This window comes from Mytilus galloprovincialis, chromosome 4 (genome assembly GCF_965363235.1).
Source record: "Mytilus galloprovincialis chromosome 4, xbMytGall1.hap1.1, whole genome shotgun sequence".
In the NCBI taxonomy this organism is placed as follows: domain Eukaryota; kingdom Metazoa; phylum Mollusca; class Bivalvia; order Mytilida; family Mytilidae; genus Mytilus; species Mytilus galloprovincialis.
Window position 1 is genome coordinate 32,174,719 of NC_134841.1, and position 16,059 is coordinate 32,190,777.

The following is a 16,059-nucleotide window of genomic DNA, read 5'->3' on the forward strand; positions in this document are numbered from 1 at the left end:
GTTCAGTGAAAATTATCCTGATGCACTAAAGTGCAAACCAAAATATTAATAATAATTAACATTATCATCCACATTTTTTCTTAAAATGTTTCACGAATGAGTCTGCCTGCTTTCTTGAATATCAGAACTTTTGTTTTGTTGAGTTGACACCATCATTCAAAAACTAACGGTAAAAACAAGAGTAAAGTCATGTGTTGAGAAGTTTCCTAAGAATTGGTATAAACTCTGATTGCCATGTTTTAACATATTATTTGAGATGTAATCCAACCCAGGGCTTTTGTCATGTATTGGTTTGGCAAAAGATTTAGATATTTCAGTGTCTTTTATGGACATTAAAGAATATGAGTGGTGCATACATTGAAATATCGTATGTCTTTAATGCGTATTGCTGGCTGTTTCTATATTCTACATTGGCTAGATGTATAGGGAAGGGTTGATATCTCTTAAAACATGTTTAACCCCGCCGCAGTTTTGCGCCTGTTCCTAGTCCGGATTCTATGGCCTTTGTTAGTCTAGTAAGTTTTTTTTTAAACTTTAGTTCATTAATATTGTTTTTGGAGTTTAGTATGACGTCTTTTTTCATTGAACAGTACACATTTTTGTTTAGGGGCCAGTTGAGGCCCATCCCCCGGGTGCAGGATTTTCATCTATGCGTTGAAGATCCATTGTTGGTTTTCGGCTGTTATCTTTGGTCGAATTGTTGCATCTTTTACATATTCTCCAATTTTATTGTAATAGTGTCATATTTGTTTGTAACAACCATTGCATATATTTGGATTTATATCAGGACATTGATTTTATTTGATTAACTAAAAGGAGGTTATCCGAATATATGTTGTGTATACGAAGCCTCTATTTCATGAATGGAATGTCATGAAATTTGCTTCCTGAAAGGGACATTCTACATTTATTTCCTGTTGCTGAGGGAGATGTGAAGATTTGTGTACGATTGCATAGTCAGAGGGAACTATGACTTTAAGAAGTTGCACAAATCTTCTTTACTCCCTAAGCAAAGGGAAATGAATGTTTAATTCCACTGTCTTTACTTTTTTTTAACTTCCTGAACATAAGATATTAATTAATAAGTATTACAAATATTGTATTGGCACAAACACAATTACAATAATTGGTGAAGGTCAATATTTAAATACATTTATTACAATGACAACAGCATAATGGAACAAGGGGTAATACTTAAGCAGATATAATCGCATTATTATAATGACAAAATTGCTTCCTTGTCTGCTTGTTTTCTATAACTTAACAACATAAACAATAATAATCAGTACCAATCAAAAATTAATTATTTCTAATCTTTTTTATTTGTTTTTTAGGTCTAAAAAAATGGGGAATTTTCACAAGCGTAATTACTAGACTATCTTAAAGTTCAAAATGTTAAAAACATTAACCACGTGTAACGTAGTACAAGGAAGTCCCGAACATATGATTTTTTTTTAACTTTACTTGGGTCTTTATGTATTTAGAGTATTAAGTGACGAACCACTTATTTTGATTACTAATAATGATTATACATTTAACTGTTTTTTACACGACCGCCAAACAAATTTTGGGATCGTACAATGGTATGATGTCGTCGTCGTCTGCCTGGTCGTCCGAAGACACATTGGTTTCCGGACAATAACTTAAGTTTAAGTGAACGGATCTCTATGAAATTTCTTAAGAAGGTTCAATACTACAAAAGGAAGGTTTGGATTGATTTTGTGGATGATGGTTCCAACCATTTAGGAATTGGGGGCCCACCACAAGCTTTTTTCTAGTTTCAGGATAATAACTTGTGTATATGTATTTTGATTGCTCTGAAATTGTACCACAATGTTGAATACTACAAGTAGAAGGTTAGGATCAATTGTAGGGGTTATGGGCCAACATTTTAGGAATTAAGCACCAAAAAGGGGCTAAAACAAGCATTGTTTAAATGCATGAATTTCTCTGACATTGTAACACCAGGTTCCATATCACCAAGAGAAGGCTGGGATTGAGTTTAGGGTTAATTGCCCAAAACATGGAGGAATTAGGAGCCAAATAGGTCCAAGAAGAAGCATTTTTCTAGTTTTCCAGTCAATAACTTGTGTTAAAGTTTATGGGTCTCTCTGAAATTGTACTACAAAGTTCAATACATACTACAAAGGAAAGGCTTGGATTGAGTTATGGGGTTATTGCTCTAAGGGGGGTTTCTAAACGTAAAGGGGGTTCATTTTTTTTTAGGGGATTCATATTTTTTTCCCCAAATTTCAAAACAAAATTCAAGAAGAAATATTCAATTGCACAGTGTTGCGCAATTGATTTGTTGGATCTTTGACCACATTTACTTTATGTTTTAAAGAAAGTTGTGTATTTTTATGTGACGTCATCAGGCATGATTGCCTTTTCTCATGACGTCACAGTAGGAACATTCTGAAAAAAAACCAAGAAAATTTGACGTCACAATAAAGTTTCGACCAATCCTTTGCCTTTACGCATATTTCACTAGTGAAGCGTGTAAACAGCTAATTTTCTATTTTGCCGGTGCAAGCAAAATAGCCATTGCATACCTTTTATTGTAATATAAGGACGTCCTAGTTTCCATGTCGAATTGTTGTAGGGTCGAAACTTATACCCCGAGTACACCAGTTAAACATGTATACAATCACACGGAACTAACAATGGGAAAACCAATTTACTATATATATATATATTTGTGACATACCATTAACGGGTGTGTCGAAGCTCACAGGTAAATACATAGTAAAATAAGTAGCTTTTGACGATTATAATACGCAGTTAGATGTGTATAATATATGTTTAATGTTTTAGTTTATTCAAACATTCAAATCTGCCCTAATAAACCATCTTGATTATTCAATTAAATTATTTTGTTTTAATGACATCAATCAATAATTTATTTGTTTATTCTGTGAAACAAACAAACACATAATTTAAAGTCAATTACTGCGCACAAAATTAGCAAATAATTCAAATCATAACTTTCAACCGTAATATTAAAACTACGACGTATAGGTAACATAATATACGTCCTTGATAAAAGTGAAATAAGAAAAGAATAACATGTTAAGTTTTGAAATTGAATAATACGGCACGGAATCAAACCGAAAATACATATTTACTTATAAACATAATTTAAATAAATGCAGATAAAAATAATTACGTAATCACTAAAGGTGGTATGGGTGTCTTCGCCATCTTTGATTGTAAAAACCAGAGAACCTAAGGTCCAGATTTTCAATTAATTTGGCAAAATTTGATGCAAAACTGCATATAACTAATGTGAATTTTCATTTAAAAGAACAAATGTTAATGATTATAAATGTTGAATATTAATATTGGTAAAAGTGTAGATTATTTTTACTTGATTTTTAATTTTTTGAAATTGGTATTTTAAGGAGAGATAACTCTGAAATAGTGCGTTTTCTGAAGGAATCTACATGGTTTTTGCAATTTTGTATTCAAGCCAGAAAAAAACGTACGGTGACGCTATCTTTTTTTTTCTATATTCTCAAAGCATTTACTAAAAGCTTTCTTCTCGCATTTTATTTTTCAATTCTATCATTTAGTTTAGCTTTTAATCAGAAAATGATGTTTTTCCTCTATAATCCATTCAAAATGTGTCATTTTGTCACAACCTGTAGCTGACCTATCATTTTCATTATATCTTATATATATAGACATATATAGAAGTACGTATATATATGCAGAAATAATTACTTATGTACGTAAATCGAATTCTGTTTATACTTAATCGAATTTGGTATATACGTTCATTGAAATCTGTAAATCAGTATCTGTAAATACGTAAATCAAATTCCATGTATACGTAAATCTAATTCAATATATACTTAAGCCCAAATTCGTCTTGTATATATAATTATTTTTGTGTATACATTATTATTTACATATATAAATGTTATTATTTTTGTTTTTATTTTTGTAATTACTTAATTCATTAAGGTATATACGCAAATCAAATAAAGTCTATTACGTTTAATGAATATAGAAATAATTATGTATATATAAATATATGTTTAGTTTTAGCATTTTATTTACTCGAAGTAAAATTAATCAGATAACCATATTGATGAAGTCCGCTCCACATTTAAATTAATAACAATACAATATTAATATGAGCATGCAATTATTTAGAATATACCATACTTTACGAGTCTATCTATTGAAAAACAATGAAACAATAATAACGTAAAAAATGGTAATGATGATGACGACATAAATGTCCCACAAACAGACTTTTAGTATCATAAAACAAGAAATCTGTCAGACCTTTTAATAAACTCGAATACATACTATTGACAAAATCTTAAATATTCCTGCAACACTTTTATAATTTCGTTGCGTAGCATGACAATTCTTCATAGAAAAACATTTTGATTAGAAAGAATTGTCATGTCATTTTACTGTGAAATTATTATGGACAGACTTTATGATTAAAATATTGTAAGGAACATTTTTTCACAAAATAAATTTCATGATTCATAAAGCACACCATTTTGTAAAAAAGAATATCTTTAGCTTCTTGCATTATAAATCATGATTTCGGTCACTTTCTTTTTATTATTATATAAACGTCTGTAAGTCTCGAAATTGATTTCCATTATCTAACATTGGTTTGCTAAAACATATACAAAATGCCTATTATCAGAATACACAATTCCAGTTCTATTCTGGGTCACCTTTATCGTTTTTGAGTTTTGTCACTGTAATAAATGGAAGAACTGCTGATTTTTTCGTTTAGTTTTGGGACTTTAAAAAATAAAAAAAAAAGAAATAGCAAGGGAAAACGAGGAGAGAGAGGGCAGCGGGTCGCTCCCCGGGTAGGTAGCCGAGTTTGCCACAATAATATGTTTTGTCATTCATACAAAATACTTATTAACACAAAAATTAGCTCAAGTACGAATTTGGTAAGCGTCACTTTTAACGTGCTTGCGTTTTGTCCCTGTATAACGTTATATACAAGCGGGGGCATCATCTGTTTCCCAATTAATTCAAATGTTATTTGAATAGTCTTGGTACAATAGTACAACATACACTCTCTTAAGAAAGAAAACATTATATGGTACTGTTTTAATCTGACTACAATCAGATCAATTTACCTAAAGGGGCATTAGTTGAGATTTCTAAAAAAATAAATATGATTCTCTTTAAAGTATTGATAAATGCGGAATGTTAAAATATAAGTTCGTCATAAAATGAAAGCAGACATATCACTGATGTATTATTAACTTGCAAGTCAATTATTCAATGTCCTTCAATCCGGATTAATTTGACCTTCTTCTAGTATTTACCCCCTTTAGAAGAGATGGGTTACGCATGAGATAAGTATGTTCAGCTATAAAAACGGGAACAAATGTCAACCTTTTAAAATCAAAAAGGGTCACTATTTGGTTGAATGATTTGATACACAAGTCGAAGGTTACAATTCAGCCCTTTTCGGAAGATTAATAGCTTTTTGTTTTATAGATATAGGAATATGTGGTATGAGTGTCAATGAGACAACTCTCGATCCAAGTAACAATTTACAAAAAGTAAGCCATTATAGGTCAAGGTACGGCCTTCAACACGGAGCTTTGGTTCACACCAAACAGTAAGATATAAAGGGCCCCAAACATAACAAGTGTAAAACAATTCAAACGGGAAAACCAACGGTCTAATCTATATAAAAACGAAAAAAGGGAAACACGTATGAACCACATAAACAGACAACAACCACTGAACATCAGATTCCTGATTTAGGACAGGTGCAAACAATTGTAGTGGAATTAAACGTTTTAATGGTACCAAACCTTCTCCCTTTTTCTGAAACTATAGTTTAACATCACAACAGAGAAAGACACACTATAAAATATCAATTGGAATGACTTAACTCAATCAAAATATTCGTGAGAAGGCTTTTATGCATGTGTATCACCTCGATATCACTTCATTTTGAACATTGATAGCAGTTCATTTGTTTATTATTGAACCAATTTATAAATGGTAAAGGGAAACATCTTGTGTAAAAGGTGAGTAATAACATAAACAAAATCAGTTATCTGCAAACGAACTCTTATCTTTAAAAAATAATTTCATTATTTACCAGTGGCTGATCCAGGTGGTGTAGAGGTGAACACAATCGTCCACAAATATTATATTATCAATAATGGACAATAGACACCCACACTTTCAAATATCGTGGATTGCCCCTTGTTCACCAATCATATCTTTAAAAAGGATTCAACTATATAATCAATATATTTTTTGAAATGTGCATTTATATATTGTAAGCTTTGAATACTCCTATTCTATTACTGAAGTTGTATTTTGTGGTCATCTTTGTAGGTTTTATACACATAAACAAAGGGTATACAGGAGATATGGGATATGTCAATAAACCATGATTGAAATTTTATATTTGCGCCAGACTCATCAGTGACGCTCGAAACCAAAAAAGTTTACCAAATGGAGATAGACAAAACCTTTGTATTGCAAAAATTAAAAGATTTGTGATGAGTAAATTAAGGGACTTTCCGTTTTTTTATTTTTCTTGGAGTTCAGAATTTTTGTGATATACTTTTTATAATATGACAATCACAGAAAGGGTGGACCACTAAACTTGTGATACCATCGGGAATAAAAACTCAACCAGCATTTGCATAGACCCAGTGGTTGTTAATAAACTCATCAAAGATACCAGGATTGAAATTTTGTATGGTTGTTTTCAATGAGACAACAAACAAACAACACACACTCAAAAGACATCTAGAAGTCTTTATAAGAGACACGTATCCACGCAATTTGTCAAACTCTTCATAACAAACAAAACCCATTTAGATGTGATTGATACTTGGTAAACAATCAATGCCTGTGAATTAGTTTGAACTAAAAATGTACTTATGATAGACTTAATCAGATGTTAAGTGACATATTTCAATTATTTTCAGACAAAATCAGATAGTTCAGGCTGACCTGCTTTATTGTTCACACACGATGGCTACTAGAAGATCTTTGTATGGACTTATCATAGAAGGAAAATATACCACAGGTACAATGAATAAAGGACATCTTCGTTTTTCAAAATACTTTCTTTGTACATATTTTCCCAATTGAAGTTTAACAAGGATACTCAAATATTTCCATTCATCTGCACGCACCAAAACCCATGGATTATCATATAGAACGCAACGTTGTGTTTAAATAAAAACCTCCTTTATCTAACTGAATATCATAACCATTACGCCTTTTGGATCCATGACCGTATGTACAGACAACAACACAGCGTTGTAATTTTCCATATATATCAGTTAGACTTGTTGGTTGTCAATATTTGACTTATTGTCTGAATTGCATCATCAATTATCTCTGTAGAGCAGCTGTTTTGTGCAGTCTGATTATCTCAACTTAGTTGTGGAAAACATGCCCCAGAACCCAGTCCCCTCACACAGTAGTTGCCTTAAATGTCTGTCTGAGGTTTTGTTTGAAACTATTCAAACGATGAACTGAGCATCTCTTCGCTCTATAAAACTAATAGGAATCGATGGATTAAAGTTGCTTAGAGAACACTATGTGCTTTTAAAATGATCATTCAGAGTTATGACAAAATGTAAATGTTCAAGCTCAAGATAATGCGAAATGGCTGTGTAATGAACGCTGAAAAACATTTTAAAATCATAATATATTCTAGATACCTATATCTGTTTAAACACTTGACGCCATCAGTGTAAATGTGAAACCTGAAAACACTTTAACTGAAACAGGACGAAGTCATGTTGTGCAACACAAAATTTATAAACAATTGTGTGCACAAGTTAAAAAAACCGAGCATGTTTACAAAGTCAAATTCTGCTCGCCTTAATTACATACAAATCGTAAGTAAAATTCAGGTGAAATATTTATGTGAATTTTACCTCAAACGTGCTGATACTTAAAACCAAGTGAATTTTACATGCATGTACCCAGATTCACATGACATATACCAGCAGGTGTTTCACGTAAATTAAGATTCACATGAAGCTTACGTGTCAAATAAGTTTACACATAAATTTAACATGAACTTTATTTAAAACAAATGTGATATTTTTCATGATGTTAATTGATTTTCATGTGGGTTTTTTTTATAATTTATGTGAAACACCCCTTTAAAAATCCTATGATATCATGCCTGTCGGTTTCGCTTGTGATTAAACTTGAAAATCACATAAAATCAGTCCCCCATGAGTTTTGAACTATTGACCCGTTTGAAGTGAAATACTTGTAAGTTATATTTGTATGTGTAGTGAATAGTTATTAAAGGTACCAGGATTATAATTTATTACGCTCATATCCAAATATTTATAAAGCCAAACAAGTACAAAGTTTAAGAGCATTGAGGATTCAAAATTCCAAAAAAAATGTGCCAAATACGGCTAGGGTGATCTTTGTCTGGGATTAGAAAATCCTTAGTTTTTCGAAAAAAGTTTTGTAATCAGGAAATTTATAAAAATGACTACGTTATTGATATTCATGTCAACACCGAGGTGTTGACTACTGGGCTGGTGATACCTCGGGGACGAAACGTCCACCAGCAGTGGCATCGATCCAGTGGTGTATATAGTTATCAAAGGTGCCAGGATTATAATTAAGTACGCTAGACGACGCGCGTTTCGTCTACATAAGACTTATCAGTAACGCTTATATCCAAATATTTATAAAGCCAAACAAGTACAAAGTTGAAGAGCATTGCGGATTCAAAATTCAGATGAAACGAATAGCAAATCACAAATAATAAAAAATATATAAATGAGAAAATTTGGAATGGAAACAAGGAACTGGGAGTGAGTCGTAGAGAAAACAACCCAACCAAAGAGACGAAAACATCCCAAGGTCTTCAAAACAGTTAGAAAATCAGGAACCTGGAGACAAATGTATTGATTTTCTATTTTTTTTTTAATTAGAATTTATGTTTTAAATTGCAGTGCCTCTGAAGGAATCTAAGGTCCATGTAACAGTCCAGGGGTTTATAGCAAATGTAGAGAGTCAACTCACTTATAGTAATGACACACTGGAAACCTTACAAACAAGTTTTATCTTCCCAATGGATGACATGTCAGCTGTTTACAAGTTTGAAGCTGATGTCAACAATAAACATATCATAGCAGAGTGTCAGGATAAACAAAAGGTAACGCACGACAGAAAGTCAGGATAAACAAAAGGTAGCACACAAAAGAAAGTCAATATAAACACAAGTAACGCACAGCAGAAAGTCCGGATACACAAAATGTAGCACACAACAAAAAGTCAGAATAAACAAAATATAAAACTCAACCGAAAGTCAACATGAACAAAAGGTAACACAAAAAAGAAAGTCATGATAAAAAAGGGTAAACACAACAGAATGACATGATGAATAAACAAAGGTAACACACAACAAACAAACAGGACGGATTTTAACGAAACGTTACACACAGCTGAATGCAAGAACGGATAAACAAAAGGTAAATCACAGCTGAAGTACAGGTTTGATGAACAAAAGGATACTCAAAGCCGAAATACTGGATGGATAAACAAAAATAGCACACAACTGAATGACAGGATGGATAAACAAAAGGTAACTCACATCTGAAGTACAGGATGGATACACAAAAAAGTCACTCACAGACGAAGTACAGGATGGATAAAAAAAAATAGTTACTCACAGCCGAAGTACAGGATGGATAAACAAAAAATTACTCAAAGCTGAAGTACAGGATGGACAAACAAATGGTAACTCACAACCGAAGTTCAGGATACATAATCGATAGGTTAAACATAGCATATTAAAAATTTGTGGTTATGAAACTAAGCACAGTTTCCAATGTTAGGAGAGTCTTCCAGTGTGAAGAAAGATTTAGTGTTGATGTAAAATACCACTTTCAGCACTATTGGTTATAGTGTGAGGGTCATGAAACATTGTTTGTATAGAAAGATGGAGTACCATGAGAGAACCATCGATCGACAACAGGAAAAAATTACAATAGTAGGCAATTAAGATTGCAATTTAAACACCTGTCACTATTTGGTTTCCAGTCTGATGAAAATTGGTAAAGAATAGTGTTATACATAGTCACTTATGTCATACTGTACAAATGACCTTGTGAAGTGATCCAAATCTTTTCATGAAGTCCTAAAATATGATACCCAGTATTAACGTCAATATTAGTCATGTATAGACCAATCCGAAAATCTTACTGATTTCTACATATACCATTTAAGAAACGTCTAAATACTTTGTAACATTCTTACTTTTTCTGATTTGCAGGCTAAAGAGACTTACAATGAAGCAATATCAAGAGGCCACACGGCCATGTTGTTATCTGAAGATGATGCATCAGCTGATATATTTGAATGCAAACTTGGCAACTTGCCAGCAGGAGAGATGGCACTATTGACCATTTCATATGTTGTAGAACTGTCTGTAGAAACAGAAGGGAAAATAAGGTTTACATTACCCACAGTACTGACTCCAAGATACTCTCCAGGTTAGAGATTTAAACTATGCGATTGTCATGTATTGTCACATATTTTCAGCGTAAAATAAGCTCAAATATTTCTCATACTGTTGGTATCTGATTTTTTGAGAAATTATATATATAATTTGTTTTACATTAGACCCAGTTCACATTTAGATCGATTTAAACTAGATCGGTTTACTTTAGATAGGTTTCAGGACTAATGTGAACGCTTTGAGTCGATTTTCAATAGGTCTAAATTAAAACACCAAAAGAGGTAATTTAGTTTGAATCAACCTAAAGTAAAGGTGTCACACCATCAATTACTCCCTCAAATTTAGAACGTATGTGAATGTAAGCCTAATCGGACAAAACATAGTGCATTTGATGTCATTGTTTACTGAAACTAATCAATAAATTGGCAGAAATGAAACTTTTGGTGAAAGAGAAATATATTATGACCATTTTGAGCTAAACTTTACTTGTTTATGAGTTTGCATTCAAAATTGAGGATTAATGCACTCCATAGTATACTAATTACAGATTTCCAGAAAACCAGGGGTTATTTTTAGTGGTACCTCTATTCGGAAGACCTTTTCTTTTTTATATGATTTTAAACATCTGTTGAAAATTGACATGTAGAAAGCTGACACATGTACGATTCAGGATATACCTGGTTTCTATGAAGTTAAACTTAAGATAAAATATTTAGAAAGGTGTGAAAATTGTAAAATTTGGTTGAACAGATAGGGACTTTAATTGGTGGTATGACACCTCAATCGATATTATTTTAAATGAGAATGCAGAGATCGGTTTAAACTAGTACGATTGAATCGAAAATAATATATGCGCATGTATAGGGGCAAAACTTTATCAGTGGTTTGTTATTTAACCCATATTTCTCTGTTAACAGACCTGTATGTCCATGCACGTAAAAAACTGAAAGCATGTTCCCTTCGACGTAGCATAAAATTGCGAAATCTGTGTCTTCTTTTCTTATGTTGATTTTTTTCTTCTCACTGAGGTATTTCATCATCCAACTTCTTTGCTTCAGGGTTTTTTCAAAATTTAAACTTATGATTCAATAAGAGAAACAATTATAACTTCATCCAATTGTTTTTTTCTAGTGTATATCAGTGTATCAGCACATGGATTTGATAAATAAGTTCTATTTATATGCAATGTTTACAGTTTTGCGGATATAAAAGTCAGAATGATTGCGTTTTTTTATTGTAGTGTGAATGCACTGGTGCAGATAAGACCGATAAAGATCGTTTTGTTTAGAGATAATATGAATGCTAACTGGTTTTATGTAGATCAGTTCAAATTAGATCGCTTAAAAAGAAATGCTAGTGTGAATGGGGTCTTAGTCTAAACCATTATACCTGAAATATCAAAAAGTAATTACTATAAACCATTATCTTTATTTGCCATCGAAAATAGAACCTTCATAGTACTTTATTGAACTTAGAGTTTATATAAATCCAGGTTCATAGACGAAAATTTATATACGATCTGGGTAAACTTTTCTATCCTTTAAATAAACTTATTCTGAAGGGTTACCTTTTCAGCACTGTAATTGAATAATAGAAATCGAATAATTATAGAATGTTTTCATTGGTGTAAATATCGAATTTTTTATCAGTGAATTAAATCCATACTAAATATGACACATTATGTACTTTATTAGTAGTACAATCTGTTGATACTTATAGTTTGGCATTGCGTAAGGTCATATATGTTTTTCTCTGACTGTTATTGCAAACCATTAAAATTCTATATATATATTATTTTTGTTTTATTATCTTAATTACAGTTGTTGGTCACTATGTAGAACCTGGAAGTGAGTCCAGTCCTGGTCAAGTGGACATAAGAACTCCATGTAAATTTACTTTTAGTGCTGCTGTGTCTGGTTGTTACAATATCAAGTCTGTAAGCAGTCCTAACGACAAACTTAACGTCAAGGTCAATGAAGATAAATCATCTGCATCGGTGAGCATAATTTTTATCATTTTTATGCCCCATTTCTGACCATTATGTTTTCTTATTTGTGCTTACTGTTCGTTCTTCTATTCGTCTGTTTGTCTGTTCGTCAGTTTGTCCGTCAGTTTATCCGTCTTTTGACCATCCTGCTTAAGGTTAAAGTTTAATCGAGGTAGTTTTTGATGAAGTTGACGTCCAATCAACTTGAAACTTAGTATACATGTTCCTTATGATATGATCTTTCTAATTTTAATAAGAGTTTTTTCCCCCATTTTCAATGTCCACTGAACATAGAAAATGATAATGCGGATGGGACATCCGTGTACTACATGTACTAGGGACACTTTCTTGTTTTTTTATTAAACAAATTTGAAATTTGCATATGGAAAGCTAATATATATAGGTTCACAAATTTGAATTATTCATATGAATGTTATATGAGTTATTTTCAAAATTAACAAAACTATAGTAAATAGCAAGATTTATTACATCTGAATTAGTTATCACATATGGAAATTCAGAGGAAAGCAAGAAAATTCGACGTCATAATCGGATTTTAACCAATAAAGTACTGAGATCAAACGAACCACACGTTGAATAAATTTTTTTTATACAATGGGTGCAGAAAGGAATAAATTGACGAAGAATTAGAGAAATATAGTTATTAGTATATCTATGGGACAAAGGGGAATTAAGCAGGTTTATATTTGCCAGACAGACGTTTGCGTGTTGAAGTTATTATAAAACAATACATTATTATATTATTTATCGTTTAGATTGATTTGGCTGAGGAGTTCAAGTTTGACCATGATTTGAATTTCGATATAATCTATGATAATATTAATGAACCAGAGATCATTTTAGAATTAGGAAATAAGGAAAAAGGTTAGTAATATTAAAAGAGACTTGCACTGTGGATATGGTTAAGTTTTCTTTACAACTTGAATGATATTTTTGAAATAAATCAAATCAAATCAAATAATTTTATTGGTGTAAATTCCTATACAGAAATATTACCAGCCGACATTTACAAAATACAAATAAAAAAAAAAACAAAAACAAAAACAAAAAAAACAAACATATTTTCTCAATGATAAGAGATACATATTTTATATTTGCATTGCGTGGAGGTGTTATTCATACAATATTATTAATTGAAGCTATTACAATAAGCTTTAATACTATAAAAGCTGTTAACAACATCACCTTTGCTTTAAATGAATGTTCAAATCATACATATTGCTTATTCCAGCTGCACATACAGTACTTATGTCCGTATCATTACTTTTCAAAATGAAACTTAACTTATCTTGTTCACACATATTAACAAAAGATGGAACTATATCACTTAAATTACAAAAGAATACATTTCTATTAAGTTCTAACGCTTTACATTGAATGAGGAAATGGAACTCATCTTCAATTCAATCCTTGCAAATTGGACAAATTCTCTGTTCTGAAGGTGTTCTAGTATATCTACCAACTTTTATTAGCTATTTGCTATTACTAATTCTGATTTTTACCATTTTAGAAATAACACTTTTGTTATGAAATATGAATGTTTTATTGTATAACATACTTTTGTTATGAAATATGAATGTTCTATTGTATAACATTTCACTTAAAATCTTAAAAAACATGTTATTTTTGTCTGATTTTTTAATTTTTGGAACTATTTTTTTGGTAGTTTTTTTTTTAAAAAAAAAAAAGCCAACAAAGGTTATGGTTTCAGTATCATACTGAGTGGAATGGTCTTATAATTTCTGTTTTCAGAACTTCTGGAATTATTTTTTTTTAGGTTAATTGTGATTAATGTTGACGATATCAATATGCATGCTCTACACAATAAATCAACAAAAATTAACCTTTGACCAAAGAAATTTGATTCTTTTTACAGATGGCTTGCTGAAGGAAGATTTATTAATGTTGAACTTTTATCCTGATTTAAAACAAGGCGACGATACTGAAGACAGCAAAAGGGAATTTATCTTTGTAATCGATAGATCAGGTTTGTACATAGACAATTATGGAGTGTGATTAATAATAAAGGGATTAATTTTACAGACTTGCAACAACATTATATATACATATATGGGTGATTGATTTTTGACTTTTGATGTTTTAACGCCACTTTTAAGCACCGCATTTAGGCTATTTCGTGGCGGTCAATTTTTATTGGTGGAGGAAGCCTAAGTGCCCATAGATCACCACTAACCTCGATAGGAAAACTGACAATCCTAGTCAATTAAGATTGGAGGCGAGTGCACCTGCACGAACGGGGTCATATGTGTGTGTTTACAGTTTGGCTCTTAGAAATAATAAGGTTGGTGAAAGTTTTATTAAAGAAATTTTTATAAAATTTTTTAAGTCATCACTAAAAAATGACTGAAGTTGCACAGCCTAGTGTCAAGAATTAGTTTTCACTCCTTGAATAATTCTAAAAATTAGAATATCTCTATTACCTATTACTTTTTTAGATTCTTATTTACTGAATTCAGTATTTTAAACAATCGACAAAAAAATTTGCATGAAACACAGAATAAATGGTCATATATGCCTTTAAATTTCAATGATTTCATCCGTAGGTCTTGTTATTGATATTGTGTTTAGTAATGCAATTCAGAGACAGATATAGGGAGATATTTTATAGAGTAAAATAAGTTATTGAATAGGCATAATATTAACTAAACTTTGCCTTTGAGTGTCCCCTTTTTCAGAAATTCTGGATACACATCTGCTACTTATTGTTTACTGGTTGTATAATTTTGCTACTGATCAAAGTATACTTATATTTTTTTAATGAGTACAAAGTTAAGAGTACTAGAAAACATGATTCCATTTCAAAGAAAAGAATAATATTATTATTTTGTTAGGTAGTATGAGTAATGTAAGAATAAAGAAGGCAAAGGAAACATTACTACTGTTGTTGAAGAGTTTACCTGTTGGGTGTCTGTTTAATGTTGTATCGTTCGGTAGTGATTTCAGCACTTTGTTTGAACAGTAAGTTATTGTAATACATATGGAGGGAAATGAGATAATCTTTGTCATGTTTTTTTTTTCTTTCTGAAAATGAATAAAACAGAGAATAGAAAAGAAGATGTGGAATGGTTGCCTATGAGACAACTCTCCACAAGAGACCAAATGACACAGAAATTAACAGCTCTTTATCACTGTATGGCCTTCAATAATGAGCAAAGCACACACAGTCAGCTATAAAAGGCTCTGAAATCACAAATGTAAAACAATCCAAATGAGAAAACCTATGGCCTAATTAATGTACAAAAAAACTGAATAAAAAAAAATATGTTAGGCACTAAATTACAGGCTCCTGACTTGAGACAGGCACATACATACAGAATGGAGGTTAATATTGATGATTTTCACTTTCACTGTTCTGGAGTTATGGTTCTTGACTCTTGAGAGATTGAAAAATAGTCTTTCCAGTTGTGTCGGTGCTTTTACTCATGAACTGTTTAAACCAAAGCTTTTCAAATTTTGATTTGTTGTTACTGATGACAAAATGGAGGTCAAGTTCAATGTTGATGATTTTCACTATTACTTTTCAGGAGCTATGGTTCTTGAAAAATTGAAAAATGGTCTTTCT

At 31.4% G+C, this 16,059-nt stretch overlaps 1 protein-coding gene across 6 annotated transcripts in view; it reads left to right on the forward strand.

The window, feature by feature from the left end:
- The first annotated feature begins 1,682 nt into the window (after positions 1 to 1,682).
- Positions 1,683 to 16,059, forward strand: part of LOC143071914 (von Willebrand factor A domain-containing protein 5A-like) — a 38,145-nt gene continuing 23,768 nt past the window's right edge. For 3 of the 6 annotated variants that reach the window (XR_012976992.1, XM_076246596.1, XM_076246597.1), the window contains exons 1-8: positions 1,819 to 1,856; positions 6,951 to 7,051; positions 8,961 to 9,163; positions 10,283 to 10,502; positions 12,289 to 12,464; positions 13,232 to 13,340; positions 14,353 to 14,463; positions 15,329 to 15,455. Coding sequence is in view for 5 of the 6 variants with exons in the window: in XM_076246596.1 (XP_076102711.1) it covers positions 1,834 to 1,856; positions 6,951 to 7,051; positions 8,961 to 9,163; positions 10,283 to 10,502; positions 12,289 to 12,464; positions 13,232 to 13,340; positions 14,353 to 14,463; positions 15,329 to 15,455 (1,070 nt within the window). In the remaining variant the exon portion in view is untranslated. Of the gene's footprint in view, positions 1,707 to 1,818; positions 1,857 to 2,299; positions 2,735 to 6,950; positions 7,052 to 8,939; positions 9,164 to 10,282; positions 10,503 to 12,288; positions 12,465 to 13,231; positions 13,341 to 14,352; positions 14,464 to 15,328; positions 15,456 to 16,059 lie in introns of those variants that run through there. The other 3 variants (XM_076246599.1, XM_076246598.1, XM_076246600.1) reach the window with 3 other exon arrangements.